The 20,682-nt window shown below is 44.6% G+C and overlaps 2 protein-coding genes across 2 annotated transcripts in view; both read left to right on the forward strand.

The window, feature by feature from the left end:
* The first annotated feature begins 2,118 nt into the window (after positions 1–2,118).
* On the forward strand, positions 2,119–10,743 carry LOC148042609 (uncharacterized). Its single transcript, XM_087701821.1, has 6 exons — positions 2,119–2,350; positions 3,748–3,927; positions 6,388–6,462; positions 7,941–7,978; positions 8,145–8,376; positions 9,679–10,743. Exons 1-6 carry the CDS (start codon positions 2,278–2,280, stop codon positions 9,951–9,953), a joined length of 873 nt encoding a protein of 290 aa, XP_087557947.1. The 5' UTR covers positions 2,119–2,277; the 3' UTR covers positions 9,954–10,743.
* A 6,432-nt stretch (positions 10,744–17,175) lies between these two features.
* The window catches only part of VPS13D (vacuolar protein sorting 13 homolog D), a 123,686-nt gene continuing 120,179 nt past the window's right edge, over positions 17,176–20,682 (forward strand). Inside the window, 4 exon segments of the mRNA XM_087701822.1 lie at positions 17,176–17,369; positions 17,585–17,659; positions 19,121–19,311; positions 20,355–20,435. Coding sequence (XP_087557948.1) covers positions 17,273–17,369; positions 17,585–17,659; positions 19,121–19,311; positions 20,355–20,435 — 444 coding nt within the window. The 5' untranslated portion in view covers positions 17,176–17,272.

Genomic DNA, 20,682 nt, shown 5'->3' on the forward strand with positions numbered 1-20,682 from the left:
AGAGGAGCTAGAGAAGGAGAAAGGAGGAAGAGGAGGAGGAGAAAGAGGAGGAAGAGGAGAAGGACGAGGAGGAGGAGAAAGAGGAAGAGGAGGAGGAAGGGGAGAAGAAAGAGGAGCTAGAGGAGGAGAAGAAAGAGGAGAAGAGAAGGAGGAGGAAAAGGAGAAAGAAGATGAGGAAGAGGAGAAAGAGGAGGAGGAAGAGGAGGAGGAGAAAGAGGAGGAGGAGGAGGAGAGAGAAGGAAGAGGAGGAAGAGAGGAGGGGGAGGACCGTGGGGTCTGTGGTACGTCTCTGAGCTTGGTGGTTTCCTTGCAGACGTTTCGTGACCCAACTAGGGAACATCATCAGTGCTAAAAGGAAAGTGGGTTTGCAGAGAGGAAGAGGGGAGGAGGAAGAAGAGAAGGATCGGTGCTCTCTTTTCCTGCTGACTCCATGACCCAAACTACGTAACATCATCATCATCATCATCATCATCCCTAGCCTGATGATGCTACCTAGCTGGGTGTTGAAAGGTCTGCAAGAAAACAGCCGAGTTTCAAAAAAGCCAAGATTTTGGAGGAAAACTCTCGCCGGGAGACAAAAAGTTTGTGTGGCCTCCTTGATTCACACAACACAGCCGGGATTTGAACTCACAAAGGTTGTCAACCGAAAAGGAAGTTGACAGGAAAAGGCGAGGAATGTTGGCCTCAAACGGTGCCAAAGCAGCCAAGCCGATTTGGGCTTCAGCTTTAAAAATTTCAGGATTTCCCAAGATTTCGGCTCCTATACAGGCCGAACTCCTGGACTTATGGCTGCCCAAAGTTTCTGTCGCTAAGCAAGACCGTTCTGCAATCCTCCATTTTACGCCTCTGTGGCTAAGCGAACCAGCTTCCCCGTCATCTGGGCTCCATAGTGACCCCGGGAAGCCAGACTCACTTAACGATGGCAGAGACTTACTTATCAACGGTGGCAGGAGACGTCGTACAATGGGGCAAAACTCACTTAAAATGAAGGTCTCGCTCAACGGCGGAAAAGTTCAAGCTCCCTTGTGGTCATAGGTCGGGGACTAGCTGCGTTTCCAAAAGGGGGGCATCCAGAGAAATCAGGCTGAGTCCAGGAAATAATACCATAACACTATAATACAATAAATAAAATCGTGTGTATTTATGAAATCTATGCCGATCAGTCGCAACTCTGCGAAAAATGTGACGAAAAACCCACAAATTAGTCAGTTTTTAAGTCTTTAAAACTTCGGTGTGAAGAAATGGAGCGTAATTTGACATCTTATCCTCCCAAAACTGAAAAGAGAGTCCGGAGGTTTCGGGTTGCGTAAGTGGTGTGACTCGCCTCGCACGCTCCGTGGAAGTGAAACTTTGGACTTTTGACGAAAGCAGGGCGGAAGAATCTTTCTGCTTTTTTTGATCTTTGCACATTTTTATTTATTTACTAGCCGGTATTTATTTTTTTGACGGGGAGGGGGGGGAATATTTATTGTTCGCCGCCCTGAGTCCCTCCCGGAGAAGGGCGGCATACAAATAAAATTAAATCTGAATCTGAATCTATTTATTTATTTATTAGACTTATATACTGCTTCATAGGCTTCAGCCCTCTCTAAGCGGTTTACAAACTTTTTTAGCAAATTGAGTCAGCAACTTGCCCCCACAGTCCGGGTCCTCATTTCACCCACCTCGGAAGGATGGAAGGCTGAGTCGACCTTGAGCCGGTGAGATTTGAACCGCTGAGCTGCAGATCGCAGTCAGCTGAAAGTGGCCTGCAGTACTGCACCCTAACCACTGCGCCACCTCGGCTCTATATCATAATTTCTAATAATTTCTAAAGCCCTCCACCCTCCCCTTACCGGAGGGATCCCCCCTGTGGTGTACTGTGAAGCTGCTTGCCGCGGCAACTCCACTGCGCTGTACGGTAGAATCCATTTTACTGTGGTGCGGTAGAAGCCGGTGTTAAGGCACAACAGGCTGCATCTTAACAGAAAACATACCCCGATGGGTTTTAGGGGTGTCTTAACCCCCACGCAGTGTTTGTTTCCAGAGAGTAAGTCATCTGTTTTACCAAGTTGGGTTGAATTTGCTCGAGGCGTTCCAGAGTTATGCCGGGACACACACACACACGGACACACACACGCACACACACACACACACACAGGGCTCCAATGTGTCTGTCCAACTTTCAAAGCCATTTCCTCTCCTCTCCTTCTGCCCTCCTCTTGCCCTGCAGCTTTCGGCAACGGCGCTTCTGATAACTTCTCCTTCCTTTGCAGGCACGAGAGAAACGGATGTGGAATGTGGCGCCGTGCCAACCGGGCACCTTCTCCGATCACGAGTCCCACCAGAATCGCTGCGCCCCTCACCGGATGTAAGGTGTGTGATTGTGTTGTTTCCGCAGTGGGAGTTTGGGGAAGAGAAGGGAGCCTGCTTAAACCCTCGCAGGAAAGGGGGGGGGGGAAACACATAACTCTTGGGCGCCTGCAAGCTATCAAAATGGTTTGTTATTATTTGGAATAGAATAGAATGGAATGGAATGAAGAGGGGAGGAAGAAAACAGGACAGGATAGAGAAGATAAAGAAGAGAAGAGAATAGAGAAGAGGAAAAAATAGAATAGAGAAGAGAAAGAAATAGAGAAGAGAAAGAATAGAATAGAATGGAATGGAGAGGGGAGGAAGAAAACAGGACAGGATAGAGAAGATAAAGAAGAGAAGAGAATAGAAAAAATAGAATAGAGAAGAGAAAGAATAGAATAGAATGGATGGAGAGGGCAAGAAGAAAACAGGACAGGATAGAGAAGATAAAGAAGAGAAGAGAAGAGGAAAAAATAGAATAAAGAGAAAGAATAGAATGGAATGGAATGAAGAAGGAAGAAAACAGGACAGGATAGAGAAGATAAAGAAGAGAAGAGAATAGAGAAGAGGAAAAAATAGAATAAAGAGAAAGAATAGAATGGAATGGAATGAAGAAGGAAGAAAACAGGACAGGATAGAGAAGATAAAGAAGACAAGAGAATAGAGAAGATAAAGAAGACAAGAGAATAGAGAAGAGAAAGAATAGAATAGAGAAGAGAAAAAATAGAATAGAGAAGAGTAAAAGTAGAATAGAGAAGAGAAAGAATAGAATAGAGAAGAGAAAGAATAGAATAGAATAGAATGAAGAGGAGAGGAAGAAAATAGGATAGGATAGAGGAGAAGAGATGAGAGAAGAGAAAGAGAAGAGAAAGAATAGAATAGGAATAGGAATAGGGAGAGGAGAGGAGAAAAAAGAGAAGCGAAAAAAGAGAAGGGAACCAGAAAAGAGGATAGGACAGGATAGAAGATAAAACGACAAGATAAAAAAAGAGAAGGAAACAGAACAAGAAAATAGGATAGGAGAATAGAAAATGGGATAGAAAAAAGAATAGAAAAAAGGGAAGGGAAGAAGAAAATAGGAGAGTAGAGTAAAAAATAGGATAGAAAAAAGGGAAGGGGAGAGGAGAGAAAGGAGAAGAGAAAATGGAACAAAAGTCCTAAAATAAAAACTGGCAGAGCAGCCCAGGGGTTGGGAAAGATGACCTCTAGGTGCCATTCCTAGCCCCTCTTGCTGGAAACACCCCTTCTTCTTCATCGCCCTGAAGTCCCCCTGAACTTTCGGAGGGTAAGAAAAGTTGTGTCATTGAAAAGGTCACCTTTCCTCGGCTGGAAAGTCCTCGAGTCGACTGACTTTATATTTCACTTCTTCACTTCGGTGGTGGTTCTTTTTTTCTTCTTCTCCCCCCTTACAAGATGTCAGGCGGTGCTGGTTCCCGGAAGCAACACCCACAACACCGTTTGTGGCCATCCGGGTGGGCCGGTTGAGCCCGGGACGGACGTCTCCGCCACTCACAACCGCAACGAAGAGGCTCCTGTGGGGTGCTGGGACCGAGAGACCAACCTTCAACCGACAGGATTCATCCGCACAGACCGGTGAGCAAGGAGAAGAGAAAGGGATAGGGATTTGCGTTCGGAAGGTGGGCTGCGTTTAAGAGGCAGGGGTCTCCAAACTTTGAGACTTTTAAGACTTGTGGACTTCAACTCCCAGAGTTCCCAGTCAAATCACTTTAAGACTTGTGGACTTCAATTCCCAGAATTCCTTAGTCAGCTATTTAAGACTTGTGGACTTCAACTCCCAGAGTTCCTTAGTCAGCTATTTAAGACTTGTGGACTTCAACTCCCAGAATTCTCCAGTCAGCTATTTGAGACTTATGGACTTCAACTCCCAGAGTTCCCCAGTCAGTCACTTTAAGATTTGTTGACTTCAACTCCCAGAATTCGCCAGTCAGCTATTTGAGACTTATGGACTTCAACTCCCAGAGTTCCCCAGTCAATCACTTTAAGACTTGTGGACTTCAACTCCCAGAATTCTCCAGTCAGCTATTTGAGACTTATGGACTTCAACTCCCAGAGTTCCCCAGTCAGTCACTTTAAGACTTGTGGACTTCAACTCCCAGAATTCTCCAGTCAGCTATTTGAGACTTATGGACTTCAACTCCCAGAGTTCCCCAGTCAATCACTTTAAGACTTGTGGACTTCAATTCCCAGAATTCCTTAGTCAGCTATTTAAGACTTGTGGACTTCAACTCCCAGAATTCGCCAGTCAGTCACTTTAAGACTTGTGGACTTCAACTCCCAGAATTCTCCAGTCAGCTATTTAAGACTTGTGGACTTCAACTCCCAGAATTCCTCAGTCAGTCACTTTAAGATTTGTTGACTTCAACTCCCAGAATTCGCCAGTCAGTCACTTTAAGACTTGTGGACTTCAATTCCCAGAATTCCTTAGTCAGCTATTTAAGACTTGTGGACTTCAACTCCCAGAGTTCCCCAGTCAGCTATTTAAGACTTATGGACTTCAACTCCCAGAGTTCCTCAGTCAGTCACTTTGAGACTTATGGACTTCAACTCCCAGAATACTCCAGCTATTTAAGACTTATAGACTTCAACTCCCAGAATTCCCCAGTCAATCACTTTAAGACTTGTGGACTTCAATTCCCAGAATTCCTTAGTCAGCTATTTAAGACTTGTGGACTTCAACTCCCAGAATTCCTCAGTCAGTCACTTTGAGACTTATGGACTTCAACTCCCAGAATTCTCCAGTCAGTCACTTTAATACTTATGGACTTCAACTCCCAGAGTTCCCCAGTCAGTCACTTTGAGACTTGTGGACTTCAACTCCCAGAATTCCCCAGTCAGTCACTTTAAGACTTGTGGACTTCATCTTCCAGAGTTCCCCAGTCAGTCACTTTGAGACTTGTGGACTTCAATTCCCAGAATTCCTTAGTCAGCTATTTAAGACTTGTGGACTTCAACTCCCAGAATTCCCCAGTCAGCTATTTGAGACTTATGGACTTCAACTCCCAGAGTTCCCCAGTCAGTCACTTTAAGACTTCTTGACTTCAACTCCCAGAATTCCCCAGTCAGTCACTTTGAGACTTATGGACTTCAACTCCCAGAATTCTCCAGTCAGTCACTTTAAGACTTCTGGACTTCAACTCCCAGAATTCTCCAGTCAGTCACTTTAAGACTTATAGCAATAGCAATAGCAGTAGACTTATATACCGCTTCATAGGCCTTTCAGGCCTCTCTAAGCGGTTTACAGAGAGTCAGCATATTGCCCCCAACAATCCGGGTCCTCATTTTACCCACCTCGGAAGGATGGAAGGCTGAGTCAACCCTGAGCCGGTGAGATTTGAACCGCTGACCTGCTGATCTAGCAGTAGCCTGCAGTGCTGCATTTAACCACTGCGCCACCTTGGCTCTTATGGACTTCAACTCCCAGAATTCCCCAGTCAGTCACTTTAAGACTTGTGGACTTCAACTCCCAGAGTTCCCCTGCCAAGTCCACATGGTCATGTAATTTGCTTTCAGATACTTGGCAACTGACTCCTATTTATAACGGTTGCAGCGTCCCGGGGTCACATGATCCCCTTTTGCGACCTTCCAACAAGCGAAGTCCACGGAGAAGCCCGATTCACTTAACAACGGTGTTTCTAATTTAACGATGGCAGTGATTCGCTTAAGAAATGCGGCGAGACAAGCCGTAAAATGGGACAAAACTGAGAAGCTGTCTCACTTAGCGACCTAGATTGTGGGCTCCCTTGTGGTCGTAAATCGAGGACTGCCTTTATTCTAGAGATGCCATAGAGTTGCTGGAGGAATTAGGACAACCTGAGAGCATAGTCCAGGACAGTGTCTCTCTGCCGCCCTCTGGTGGCTGTTTAGAGGTTCCACACCTTAAATACGATATATTGCAATAATCAAAACTTCCCGAAGAATTTCCACTGGTTTTTAACCCCAAATTTCCCCGTTTTCTTGGAATAGAGGTGCAATTTCTTAGCACAGCTTGAACTATCCTAACTCTGCATTTTTACCTCTTTGTTTTGCGTCCAGGGCGGATTGTCGGCCTGACGACTATCCCAGTGGTGCTGGCGGCCCTCATTTGCTTCATCGTTTTTAGAAAAAGTGGTAAGTTGAGGCTCCAAAACAAAACGGTTTTAAATACAATCAGTTTGCTCCGATGGATTGTTCCAACAATTAATTCAGTGGAACGACTCGCCTCCAGAAGTTGCGGATGCTCCAACACTGGAGGCTTTTAAGAAAAGATTGGACATCCGTTTGTCTGAAATGGTCGAGGGCTTCCTGCCTGAGCAGAGGGTTGGACTAGAAGACCTCCGTGGTCCCGCCCACCTCTGTCATTCCGTTAATCTGAACTTTTCTTTAAAAGTTCTAATGTTAGAAATTCTGTGTATGTATGTATGTATGTATGTATGTATGTATGTGTGTATGTATGTATATACATGTAGCAGTTAAGCAGTAAAGCACATGGTGATTGTACACTCTGATCTTTACATATATATATGTGTGTGTGTGTGTGTGTGTGTGTGTGTGTGTGTTTTTATTATTTGTGCTAATATAACAAAGGCAACAGTAAAAATATTGGGTTTCTGTCGTGATGGACTCTTGTGACGAGTCGATAGACAGATGATGGAAGCAGTTAGCTTCCTCCCATAATTGGGGCTTACCAGGGGTTGTAAAAAATCATATATATATATATATATATATATATATATATATATATATGTGTGTGTGTGTGTGTGTGTGTGTGTGTGTGTGTGTGTGTGTGTGTGTGTTATTTGTGCTGATAAATAAATAAAGGGAGACTAGTATAGATCTATTTCAAGCTATTTAGCTCTCATCAGCTAGCCATACCCTTACTGGGATTTGAACCTGGGCTATATGGCATACTAGGTTCGAATCCCAGTAAGGGTATGGCTAGCTGATGAGAGCTAAATAGCTTGAAATAGATCTATACTAGTCTCCCTTTATTTATTTATCAGCACAAATAAAAAAAAACACAAATATAACAAAGGCAACAGTAAAAATATTGGGTTTCTGCCGTGATGGACTCTTGTGACGAGCCGATTGACAGATGTTGAAAGCAGTTAGCTTCCTCCCATAATTGGGGCTTACCAGGGGTTGTGACACTAATATATACCTTCTTTCCTGGCTTCAGCTGATAAGGAGGAGACCTGTGGCTTGATGGCTAAGACGTTTGCCTAAGATGCAATACAGCACAGGTTCGAATCCCAGTAAGGGTGTGGCTAGCTGATGAGAGCTAAATAGCTTGAAATAGATCTATACTAGTCTCCCTTTATTTATTTATCAGCACAAATAATATATATGTGTGTGTGTGTGTGTGTGTGTGTGTGTGTGTGTGTGTGTGTGTGTGTAAAGTTCAAACAGAGTGTACAATCACCATGTGCTTTACTGCTTAACTGCTTAACTCTCACAGGAAAGTTGACTTAGAACAAAAGAACATAGAGTAGTAGATCCAAACTTGGAAACACTGCCATCTAGTGGCTGAATATTAGTGTAGTTGTTGCAATATATACATATTATATTCCAACAATGAATTCCACAACATTTAATTTTCTCTCTGGCAGGTCAAAAGTGTCCCCCATTTTGGGAGGAGAAGAAACAGGTGAGCCTTGACCTCTTTCGGGTCTGTAAGTCAGAATTTGTACAGCTTCCTCGTCGGAGGCACCAAAAGCAAAAACTGGGCTGCCAGACTCCCCCCAATTTGGGTCTGGGGTCCTAGCAGATCGCTGACGGAACCAATGACGTTCGGCTTCTCCGTTTCCTTCCAGCCGTTCGCGCCTGCCGAAAAGTTCCCGGTGAAGTGGCCTCCGGAGCCCACAGCTGCGGGGCAGGAGAAGGACAGTCTCTTGCGGACGTCCCCCTCGAGTTTTTGGGACAATCCAACGGCCGGGCCTGAGAAAAGCAGCGAAACCGGCAACGGAGACCCTCCCAAGATGGAAACCGACAACGTTGCGCAGAGATCAATGAATGACGGGAGATGCTACAGCGCGGAAGACTCGAGTAAGACCCCCCGGGAGGGGTGGGGGAATAGATCGGAGTGAGGGGGTAAGGCTCCATTTATGGGGTGGTGGGTCACATCAGGCTGGGCTGGGCCCCTGTAAGGCCTAGGATTGTGGGGCCTTCGGTGCGTGCTGTCTGGGAGTCGTTTCACGGCCATACTAGGGAACGTCATCCGTGCTGGAAGGGAGTGGGGATTGTGGAGTGGAGGAGAAAGAGGAAGGTGAGGAGGAGGAGGAGGAGGAGGAGGAGGAGGAGGAGGAGGAGGAGGAGGAGGAGGAGGAGGAGGAGGGGGAGGGGGAGGGGGGAGGAGGAGGGGGGAGATTGTGGGGTCCTTGGTAGTTTCAGAACTTGATGGTTTTCTTCCAGATGTTAGGTAACATTATCAGGGTTAGAACCAACATTGGCACTGATGATGTTACCTAGTTGGGTCATGAAACGTCTGCAAGAAGACTATCAAGCTCCTCTTATTTCAACTCTGAGCTACAAATATTCTTCTTTCTTTCTTACTTACTTACTTTCTCTCCTCTTCTTTCTTTCCGTCTTTTTTCTTTCTTTCTCCCTTTTTGTTTCTGTTTTTCTTTCTCTTTTTTCCCTTCCTTCCTTTTCTCTTTCTTGCCTTTTTCTTTTTCTCTCTCCTTCTCTCCCTTCCTTCTTTCCTCTTTTTATTTCTTTCTCTCGTTCTCAGTTTCTCTTCTTCCTTTCTTTCTTTCTTCCCTTCCTTCTTTTTCTCCCTTTTTGCCTTTTTCTTTTTCTCCCTTTCCCGCCCTCCCTTCCTTCTTTCCTCTCTTTTTATTTATTTCTCTCTTTCTCAGTTTCTTTTTCTTTCTTTCTTCCCTTCCTTCTTTTTCTCCTTTTTTGCCTTTTTCTTTTTCTCCCTTTCCCTCCCTCCCTTCCTTTTTTCCTCTCTTTTTATTTATTTCTCTTTCTCAGTTTCTTTCTTTCTTTCTTCCCTTCCTTTTCTCTTTCTCTGCCTTATTCTTTCTCTCTCCCTTTCTCTCCCTTCTTTCCTCTCTTTTTTATTTCTTTCTCAGTTTCTCCCTTCCTCCCTTTCCTCTCTCTCCCCCCTTCTCTCTCCCTTTTTTATTCCTTTCTCTTTCGGTTTCTCCCTTCCTTCCTTTCTTTCTCTTCCTTCCTTTTCTTTTTCTGCCTTTTTCTTTCTCTCTCCCTTTCTCTCCCCCCCTCCTTTCCTCTCTCCCCCTCTTTTTATTTAATTCCCTCTTTCTCAGTTCCTCTCTCCCTATTCCTCCTTTTCTTCTTCCACCCCTTCCTTCCTTATTTTTAACCTTTTCCTTCCTTTTCCAGCGGAGATGGTGGGAAGCGGGAAAACCCACGTGAATGTCAGCTGCGTGGTCAGCATCTGCAACGGCGGTCACTCTCCGGCCTCCTTCAAGCCCTCCGGGGTGGCCGAAGCCGGGCGCCCCGCTGACCCTCCCCTCTCGCAGGAGGAAACCACCGCGAAAGGAGATTCCCTCCGACCAATCGCGGTGGAGGTTGAAGACACCTTGGACTACTTGAACCCCTGTGGGGGGGAGCCCCTCCCGCTTAGCGTCCAAGACGCCGGAATGAAGAGGTCCTGAGAATGACGGAGGTTTTTCCGCGCAGCGACTTCCGCCCTGCTCAAGAAACTCCAGGAATGACTGAGTCCCGGGAAGGAAGTTTGCGAAGGAAAAATAAGCCTTTTTTATGCCGTCCTCCACTTGGGACCATTTGTTTAGCGACGGCCGACGTCGCAACGGTGCTGAAAAAAAAAAGAAGCGACTTAGGACCGGTCCTCGCACTTACGACCGCCGCAGCACTCCCCTGTGGTCGCGCGGTCAAAATTCAGACGCTTCGCAACTGACTCAGATTTACGACGGTCGCTGCGTCCCCTTCTGCGACCTTCCGACGAGCCGAGTCAGCACGGGGGGACGACGGCGGATTTGCTTAACGACCGTGTGACCAACCGAGCCACCGCAGCGGATTCGCTTAACAACGGCGGCAAGAAAGGTCGTAAAATGGAGCAGAACTTATTGTCTCGCTTGGCGACTGAAATTTTGGGCAATGTTGGGGTCGTAAGTCGAGGACAACCAGTCGTTGAATTCAAGGAATCATTGTCCCCCACCCAGAGGGATGATTCGCAACGATTCTTGAAAGCCATTCTTAAAAACGCACAATTGCCCCCCTCCCCAAAACGCCTCATCATCAATTTACGGCGGTGCTGAATTTCAGATAAGCCGTAAACGTCTCTTTCTCTCCCTCTCTGCTGCCCCCTTATGACTGTCCAGATTTCTGAAGCCGAAATAGTAGCCGAATTTTTTAATCTTCTTCTTGTCTTCCCTATTTTTGCACTTTTGCTGAATAAAGTCCACTTTTAAACAAGAGAGTGGAAAACCACAACGCTTGTCTGTTTCATTTACTCGATACTTACGTTCTGACCGAGGTTTCCCAAGAGCCCGAAGCCAACTCCTGGTCCCGACAAAAACCCCTTTTCTTAATTGGTGGTGAATTCTGCTCCTTCATATCCAGCAAAGTCTTTCGAGGGAGGATTTACGGTCACAGACCTTATCTGGCTTGGAGAGCTGCCAGGCCGATCTCTGCAAAACTTGGCCAGGAGTCTCCAAACCAATTAAGTGAACTAATAGTCTCCTGCAAATTCCACTCCCCTTTCTCTCCTCTTTTATTCCCTCTGGGAGGGGCCATTCACCGTCCCCCCTGTGGCCTTACTCCCAAGTCGACCCCTGTTCTTTAGCTCTTCCCTTCATCTGGCCACTCTGTGCATGCACACACTGGGAACAGGCTCCAGCTGTTCTTCTGCCTCACTGATGTCTGACTCCGAAGGCAGCTGATAACTGTCAGACGGCCCTGGCCCCCCTCTCTGCCTCCGACGCAGAGCCCTCCTCAGACTCCAGGACTGGCCCAGATTCCTCCCCAGTCTCCTCACTCTCCGACTCTGCTGCCAGTTCCCTGGCCGCTGGCCGGCCACAACAACTTCCTTTAAAAGACCGAGTTTTCCCCGGCAAAGATTGCAGAAAGAAAAACACATGTTTTGCTCGTTGTTGTTGTTGTTTTTGCATATTTTACACACACCGAATTATTATCCCGGGTGTCCGAGGAATAAATATTTCCAGGTGAACCAAAGTTGGCCCGACGGTGTTGCCTTCCCAATTCCTGCCGAACAACCGAATTTGAGAAACGAATTAAATCTTTGGGGACTGGATTTTCTTGGGAATTTTTTCCCCTCCTTGCAAACATTTCGCTTCTCATCCAAGAAGCTTCTTCAGTTCTGGATGAGGAGGTTTTCAAGGGGGAAAAAACCAACTAAGAAAATCCAATTGCTTTTTTTTGGGGGGGGGGGAAGCATCTTTGGGACCACCGTGATATATAATTTAAATATAATCTATAATCTAATCTAAACACGACTGTCCCAGGGAGAGACTCGCCCGTATCTAACAGGTTTAGCCTAAGCTGAAGGGTTTTTTGCTATAGCCCGTGTTAGTTAGCCTATTGTAAACACAACCAATCATGGCTTATTCGATAAACTATGATCAGCTATGATGATTTGTGCACATGTGGCTTCAGCCCCACCATTTTCAGGTGTGGCCAATCCTTCTCCCTCCAGATGACCCTGGACACCATGCCTCCCTTCGCTACACAAGGCACGCTAATAAACACCTTCCTTGTTTTGATGGGGTGGTCTTAGTCCCAATACTTGAGGGGTCTCCAGCTATCTGTTCTGGCGGTCCTTTCCCCCCCCCCCCCGGGATCTCCTGGTGGTGCTCCATCCCATCCCTGGCTCCAAGCCAGCTCTATGATGTTTCCCTGAGTCGTATACATATGTGTGTGTGTGTGTGTGTGTATGAATAATGGTTATCATTTGAGAGCTGAATGCAACAAAATTTCATTTTAATGTATGCTGATTAGTATACACTTAAAGTGATAATAAAGTTTCTATTCTATTCTCCTCTATTCTGCATTTTTCTGCATTCTATTCTATTCTATCTATTCTATTCCATTCCATTCTATTCCTATTCTTCCATTCCAATTCTATATTCTATATCCTACATTTTATATTCTTTATTTCATATTCTATATTCTTTATTCTATATTTTATATCCTATATCCTATTGTCAATATCCTATAGTCTACATCAAATATCCTATATCTATATTCAATATTTGATATTCTATATCCTACATTCTATATTCTTTATTTTATATTCCTTAGTCTATATTCTTTATATTTTACATCCAATATCCTATTGTCTATATCCTATAGTCTATATCCAATATCCTATATCCAATATCCTATATTCTATATCCTATATTCAATTTTCTATATTCTTTATTCTATATTTTAAATTCTATATTCTATAGTCGATATTCTATATTCTTTATTCCACAACCTATATTCTATATCCTATATTCTTTATTCTATAGTTTATATTCTCTATTCTATAGTCTATATTCTATAATATAGAATGTAAATTATATATGGAATATAGAATATAAATTATACACTATGGAATATAGAATATAAATTATACACTATGGAATATAGAATATAAAGTGTACACTATGGAATATAGAATATAAATTATACACTATGGAATATAGAATATAAACTTTGGAATAAAGAATATAGGATGTGGAATATATCCGATATATCATATATCCGATATTCTTTATCCTATAATAGTTATATATAATAGAGCTTGGCTCGACAGCGCCCTCTGCTGGCTCACCCTCAGCCTCAACACCGCCCGCCGTCAGAGAAGCCCCGCCCCATGCCCGCCCCTTTCCCTCCGTCGCCCCGGCAACCGCCTCTTCCTCTGCCTGCCCCGCCCGCGAGGGCCGATCTGGCCGCTCGGCGCGCGGCCGTCGGGGCTGCGCGGCCCAGGCCTCGACCTGACGCGGGGGCGGGACTTCCGGCGGGGCCGCCGCTGTGCCGCCAGACGCGTCGCAGGTGCGGAGCGGGGCCGGGGCGGGGGACGCCGAGCGGGCGGGGGGCGAGGGGGCGGGGGTTCCTCAGGAGGGGCGGGGGTCCTGGGGGGGGAGCGCTGAGCGCCCCCCCCCGCCCGAAAAAGGCGGAGGTGACTTTTACCTCAGCCGGCGCAAAGCATGCCGGGAAAGGAAGGGGAGGGGGGAGCGCGGAGGGGCGGCCCCGCCCCTCGCCCCCCACCTCAACGCCACCCCTGCGAGGTGGGACAGGACCAATTATTTTAAATAGGTTATTTTGAATAAAACGAAATAAAATAAGTTAAAATAAGAGTTTCTGCTGGCGCCCCCTCCCCTCAAAAGCTTTTTCTCCTTCTTTTTCTGGCATATTCCCTTCCCCTGAGGGAAGTCCTCGACTTATGACCAAAGCTGAGCCCACTCCTACCTTCAATGGCCGTGGCTGGCCCGTTGGAAGGCCTCGCTCTCTGTGGTCGTTAAGCGGGTCGCATTGGTTGTTAAGTGAATTGTTTCCGTTGTTCATTGAGCAACACCGTCGTTAAGCAAAGCTGGCTCCCCCACCCAGACTTTGCTGGCCAGGAGGTCGCAAAAGGGGGAATCGCCACACACACACCGCCGTGGGATGGCACACACGCAGGATGGCTGCAACCGACATAAACACGAGTCCGTTGCCGTCGTAAATGTGAGTCGGCCTCCAAGCAGTTGGATCACGGCGGGGGCAGGAGGGAAACACGCCGAAATGGTCCTAAATACGAGTCCTGTCAGTTTGGATCACGTGCTTGGCCTGGTTGTTAAGTGAATCGCTGCAAATGTTAAGTGAGTTGCACGGTCGTTAAGTGAATCCTGCCCTCCCCATGAACTTGGCTGGTCAGAAAGTCGCAGAAGTGGATGAGGTGACCCACCTGGGACGCCGTCGTAAATACGAGTCGGTTGCCAAGCCTCTAAATGGAAAACAGGTGATGCCTACTGCCACGGTCGTAAGTGTGGGAAAGGGTCCTAAGTCGCTTTTTCCCAGTGCCTTAGAATGGCCACTAAATGAAATTGTTGTAAGTCGAGGGCTGCCTGTAGGAATAAAGTCGGTGCCGGGCCAGGAAAGTGGGGGAGATGGGAGAAGAATAAAGAACAAATAATAAAATTACTTATATAATAATAAAAATACATATAATAATAAAAATACTTATATAATAATAAAATTTATTATTTCTAATTCTTGTCTTCTTTCAACAACCCTGCAAGGTAGGCCTGGAGCATCACCTTCCTTCCTCAGGCTTCTTCCTGCTTGGGGTTGGACTAGATGACCCATAGGGTCCCTTCCCACTCTCTTCATCTGTTTCAGGATCTAGTCATTGTTTCATTGTCACTACAGGTCATCCTTGAGTTGCAACCATTCATTTAGTGACCGTTGGGAGTTTCGCCGCCACCAATAAAAGCAACTTAGGACCGCATCCCCGGGGTGATCAAAACTCAGACGCTTGGCAACCGACTCGTCTTTATGACGGTCGCAGTCCCCGTTTGTTGCAAAAGCCAGATTCACTTTACAACCGGGTGGCTAACTGAACAACTTCAAGGATTCACTTAACAACCGCAACAAGAAAGTTCGGAAAAGGGGGGGTGTGCAATCTCACTGAACCAACGTCTCGCTTAGCAACGCGATCTTTGTGGTCGTAAGTCGAGGACCGCTTGTGTTTTCTGCTGTTCCTTTTTCCCCAATAATGTAGGAGGTAAATTTGCCTTCTCCACCCAACCAAAATCTGGTATTTAACAAGCACAGCAGTACCCATGTTGCTGGTACTACAAAGCCCATCTTGTGCTCTTATCATAGAGTTGCAAAAGTTTTTAATCTTTTTCTTTCTTTCTTTTCTGTTGTTTCCCAAGGAAGCAACGATGGGAAAATAACTTTCAGCCGGCAAAATCTTGGCACAGCGGCCGGGTTTTTATAAGCGCCGAATCTTTTGATCTGGGTGTGATAGGCAAGTATGACGGCATTCCTTCTCTTCCACGGGAAAGCGGGGGGGGGGGGGGGGCAAAGGGGAGGAAGGAGTGCCTGGAAAAGTGTGTGATTGTGTTGTTGTCTAAAAGGGCCACCGCCTCTCTCTGCCTCCCACTGCCCACTAGTTTGACTTGAAATTAATGTATTGTTTGATGGCCCTTGTTTCCTTCCCTTCTTCTTTCTCTTTCCTCTCTTTCTTTTTCCTTTCTTCCTTGCCTCCTGCCCTCCTCACCCTCTTTCTTTCTCTTTCTCTTTCCTTTTTCTCTCTCCTTCCTCCTTCCCTTCTTCTGTCTTCCTCTCCTTCCCTCTTCCTCCTTCCCTTCCCTTCTTCATCATTTCCTTTCCTTCTATCCCTTTCCCTTCTATCTTCCTTCCCTTCCCTTCTTCAACATTTCCTTTCCTTCCATCTTCCTTTCCTTCTTCTATCTTCCTTCCCTTCCCTTCTTCTATCTTCCTCCCCTTCTTCTGTCTTCCTTTCCCTTATCTTTTCTTCCCTTCCATCTTCCTTCCCTTCTTCTATCTGCCTTTCCTTCCCTTCCCTTCTTCGTCATTTCTTCTCATTCTTCTATCTTCCTTTCCTTCTATCTTCCTTTCCTTCCCTTCCCGTCTTCTATCTTCCTTTCCCTTCTCTTTTCTTCTCTTCTATCTTCCTTCCCTTCTTCCTTCTTCCTTTCCCTTTTCTTTTCTTCCCTTCCATCTTTCTTCCTTCCCTTCCCTTCTTCTATCTTTCCTTCTCTTTTCTTCCCTTCCCTTCCATCTTTCTTCCTTTCCTTTCCTCCCTTTCCTTCCCTCTTCCTTTCCTTCTCCCCTTCCCCTTCCCTTTTCTTTCCTTCATTTCCTTTCGGATTTTAAAAAAATATTATTTGTAACACCTGTTTTACTTTTATTTGATTCAAGGATGGAGAAGGGCCAGCAAAATAAAACAGAGCAGCAATAGTCAAATAAAACAGAAGTAGAGCCTCACCCACATAAAAAGACAGAATATATATATTCAGATATATATATACGTATATACGTATATACGTATACATATATATATATATATATATATGTGTGTGTGTGTGTGTGTGTGTGTGTGTGTGTGTGTGTGTTTTATTTGTGCTGATAAATAAATAAAGGGAGACTAGTATAGATCTATTTCAAGCTATTTAGCTCTCATCAGCTAGCCATACCTTTACTGGGATTTGAACCTGGGCTGTATTATATATTAGACAGATGTGTTAACCACTAAACCACAAGGTTTTCCCTCTTTGTCAGCTGAGCCAGGGAAATAGGTATGTATTTAGTGTCATTTATCATTCGATATATATATATATATATATATATATATATATATATATATATATATATATATATATATATATATATATATATATATATATATATATATATATATATATATAAAACGCCGGCATAATAGGATAAAAAACAAAATAATAATAAAAATCCTCAAATAGAATGTATCCTTTACAGTAGAAATCACAGCTAATAGAGCAGAACAGAATAAATAGACAGGGCTGGAAGGGACCTTGGAGGTCTTCTAGACCAGCCCCCTGGTAAGGCAGGAAATAGACCAATTCTCCCCCATCAAAGGTTGAACTTCACTTAAGAAAAAAAACGAGGCAACTTTGGTTTGTCGTTGTTGTTGTTGTTGCTAAGACTGGGGAGTTCTGGGAGTTGAAGGCCACCCATCTTTCCAGTCGCTGGGGTTGAGAAACGCTACAATGACAGTAACACAGTGGTTAAGTAAGTTGTATGCTAACCCAGTTATTAAGTTTAAACAAATACTTGTTGGCCTGACACCCACACGTGCAAACGTAGAGCTGAGTCTGAGGAAGCACACTTTTAACCGGGTTTCTCTCCGGACCTCTTGTTTCACAGGCCCATCTTTGCTTCCGCGCCGCCTTCTCTGAACCATGGAAGGAGGAACGTGGGGATGACGGCCTGAGCCGCCTCTTCTCCTTGGGGCTTAGCCATGTTGGAAGGGCTGATCGCGTGGGTCCTCAACACTTACCTGGGCAAATACGTCAGCAACCTGAACACAGACCAGCTCTCGGTCGCTCTCCTCAAAGGTAAGAGCCACCTGAGAGATCTGGGCCAAATCTTGCCGCCTGGACTTTCTTTCTGGCGATCAAGAACCTTATAGCTCTCTTAGGCTAAACAAAAACACACCGTTGTGCGACTTGTGGCAAGCCATTAGCTTGTCTCTTTCCCTTATCTAGATTATTCTGTGATATCTTCAAAAGGAAAGTTTTGTCTTAAGTTTTTCTTTTGGTTTTTCCTTCAGGGGCCGTTGAGTTGGAGAACTTGCCACTCAAGAAGGATGCCTTGAAGGAAGTGTTGCCATTCGAAGTGAAAGCTGGTAGGTATTTGGGAGAGGGGGTGTGTGGAGGAGAGAAAGAGAGAGAGGAAAAGAAACAGAGAGAAAGAGAGGAGAGGAAGAAAGAGGAGACGAGAAAGAAGGGGAGAGAAAGTAAGAGGGAAAGATGGGTGGAAGGAAGGAAGGAGAGAAAAAGAAATATTGAAAGGAAGAGAGACAGGAGAGGGAAAGAGGAGAAAAAGAAATTGGGAGAAAGAAAAAGAAAGAAAGAAAGAGAAGAGGAGAGAAAGAAAGGATATGAGAAAGGGGGGAGAGAAAGAGGAAGAAGAGGGAAAGATGGGTGGAGGGAAGAAAGGAGATTAAGAAAGGAGAGAAAAATTGAAAGAAAGAAAGGAAAGGGAAAAAGAGGGAAAGAGGAGAAAAAGAGAAAGACAGGGAAGGTAAGAGAGAGCAAAAGAGGAGAGAAAGAAATTGGAAGAAAGAAAGGGGAGAGAGGAGAGAGAAAGGAGATGAGAAAGGGGGAGAGAAAGAAAGAAGAGGGAAAGATGGGTGGAGGGAAAAAAGGAGAGAAAGAAAGAAAAATTGAAAGAAAGAAAGGAAAGAGAAAAAGAGGGAAAGAGGAGAAAAAGAGAAAGACAGGGAAGGTAAGAGAGAGCGAAAGAGGAGAGAAAGAAATTGGAAGAAAGAAAGGGGAGAGGAGAGAGAAAGGAGATGAGAAAGGGGGAGAGAAAGAAAGAAGAGAGAAGAGGGAAAGATGGGTGGAGGGAAAAAGGAGAGAAAGAAAGAAAAATTGAAAGAAAGAAAGGAAAGAGAAAAAGAGGGAAAGAGGAGAAAAAGAGAAAGACGGGGAAGATAAGAGAGAGAGGTGAAGGAGAGAAAGAGGAGAGAAAGAAATTGGGAGAAAGAAAGAGAGAGAGGAGAGAAAGAAAGGAGATGAGAAAGCGGGAGAGAAAGAGAAAGAAGAGAGAGAGAGGGAAAAATGGGTGGAGGGAAGAAAGAGAAAGAAAGAAAGAAAAATTGAAAGAAAGGAGAGAAAGGGGTGGAGGGAAGAAAGGAAAGTAAGAAAGAAAAATTGAAAGAAAGGAGAGAGAAAGGAAAGAGCAAAAGAGGGAAAGAGGAGAGAGAAAGAGACAGGGAAGGTAAGAGAGAGGGGGAAGAGACAGAGGAGAGAAAGAAAGGTATTGAAAGAAAGAGGAGAGAAAGAGAAAGTGAAAGAAAACAAAAGAGAAAAACAAGAGGCAGGGAGAGAGCGGAGGGAGGGATGAGCCCTCTAACACAGGGCCCTCCAACCTCGGGCACTTTAAAACTTGTCGACTTCAGCTCCCAGAATTCCCCATGGCTGGTGGCTGGGGAACTCTGGGAGTCGAAGTCCACGGGCACGTTATTGGCGCCAGGTTTAAGGATCCTTCCGCTTGGACGGCCGTTTTACATTCGGGCGTGGGCCTGAGGCCCTTTCGACCCGCACCCGGGATCACGCCACGTTTCTCCTCCCACCCTTTGTAGGGTTTATTGGCAAGATCACCCTGCAGATCCCCTTCTACCGTCCCCACATCGACCCCTGGGTGATCTCGGTGTCAAAATTGTACCTCATCGGCTCGCCGGAAAAGGAAGAGGAGTTCGTGGAAGCGAGAGAACGATTGCTGGATAAGGAGAACAAGAAAGCCCTTCTCCTCGCTCTGGAAGAGAAATGGAAAGTGAGCCCGTTTTCTCTGAAAAGGAAAAAGAAAATCTTGGCTTTTATCAGAACCCCAAATTATTCTATTCTATATTCTAATATCTATTCTATTCTATTCTCCTATTCTATTCTATTCTATTCTATTCTATATTCTAAACTCTATTCTATATTCTATTCTATTTTATTCTATTCTACTATTCTATTCTATTCTATTCTCCTATTCTATTGTATATTCTATACTAATCTGTATTCTATCCTCTATTCTGTTCTAGTCTGTTCTGTTCTATTCTATTCTATTCAATTCTATCCTCTGTTCTATTCTCCTATTCTATTCTCCTATTCTATTCTCCTATTCTATTCTATATTCTATTCTAATCTGTATTCTATTCTATTCTATTCTATCCTCTATTCCATTCTATTCTACTCTATTCTGTTCTTTTCTATTCTCCTATTCTATTCCATTCTATCATCTATTCTGTTCTGTTCTATTCTCATATTCTATTTAATCTGTATTCTATTCCTATTCTATTCTAATCTCTATTCTAATTTCTATTCTATTCTATCCTCTGTTCTATTTTGTTCTGTTCTATCTATATTCTGCTCTGTTCTATTCCCCTATTCTATTCTATTCTATTCTATATTCTCTTCTCTTCTCCTATTCTATTATATTCTATCTATCCACTATTCTGTTCTGTTCTCTTCTCTTCTCCTATTCTGTTCTGTTTATTCTTTTGTTCTGTTCTGTTTTGTTCTATTCTTCTATATTCTATATGTTCTTTTATAGAATAGAAGAGAGAAGAGAATAAGACTAGAGTAGAATAGAAAAGAATAGAATATAGAGTAGGAGAATAGAATATATTCTGTCTATATTCTATTCCTATTGTAATTCTATTTCTATTCTGTTCCCCATTCTCTATTCTATTTCTATTATTTATTCTATTTCTATTCTATCTCTATTCTATTCTAATTTTAAAACGGGGGTGTGAGGGTCTTGAGGCTGCTTGCTTGGCTCTTTCATTGTCTCCTCTGCCAGTTCGAATCCCGCCTTTCCTCTTTTTCTAGAAAGAACGGGAGCAGATAGGAGAGTCTTACTGGTATTCAGTCACCGCCTCCGTCGTCACCAAGATTGTGGAGAACATCGAAGTAAGTCGGACGGGCGAAGAGTTCCAGATGGGGTGGGTGGTCCTCGTCTTACGACAGTCGTGAATGGAGTCGGTGGCCAACGGTCCGGATTTTGATCCCCCGCAGCCATAAGTGTGAAAAACAGTCCCCTTTTTTTCAGTTGTAAACTCTCTAGTTTCCCTTTTCCTTTATGTATTCAAACGGGCAGTGATTAATATATACTTGTGTGTGTGTGTATATATGTGTGTGTGTGTGTGTGTGTGTGGTA

This window comes from Thamnophis sirtalis, unplaced genomic scaffold (assembly GCF_051295495.1).
Source record: "Thamnophis sirtalis isolate CommonGarterSnake01/CBP01778 unplaced genomic scaffold, rThaSir2_p1.2 scaffold_15, whole genome shotgun sequence".
In the NCBI taxonomy this organism is placed as follows: domain Eukaryota; kingdom Metazoa; phylum Chordata; class Lepidosauria; order Squamata; family Natricidae; genus Thamnophis; species Thamnophis sirtalis.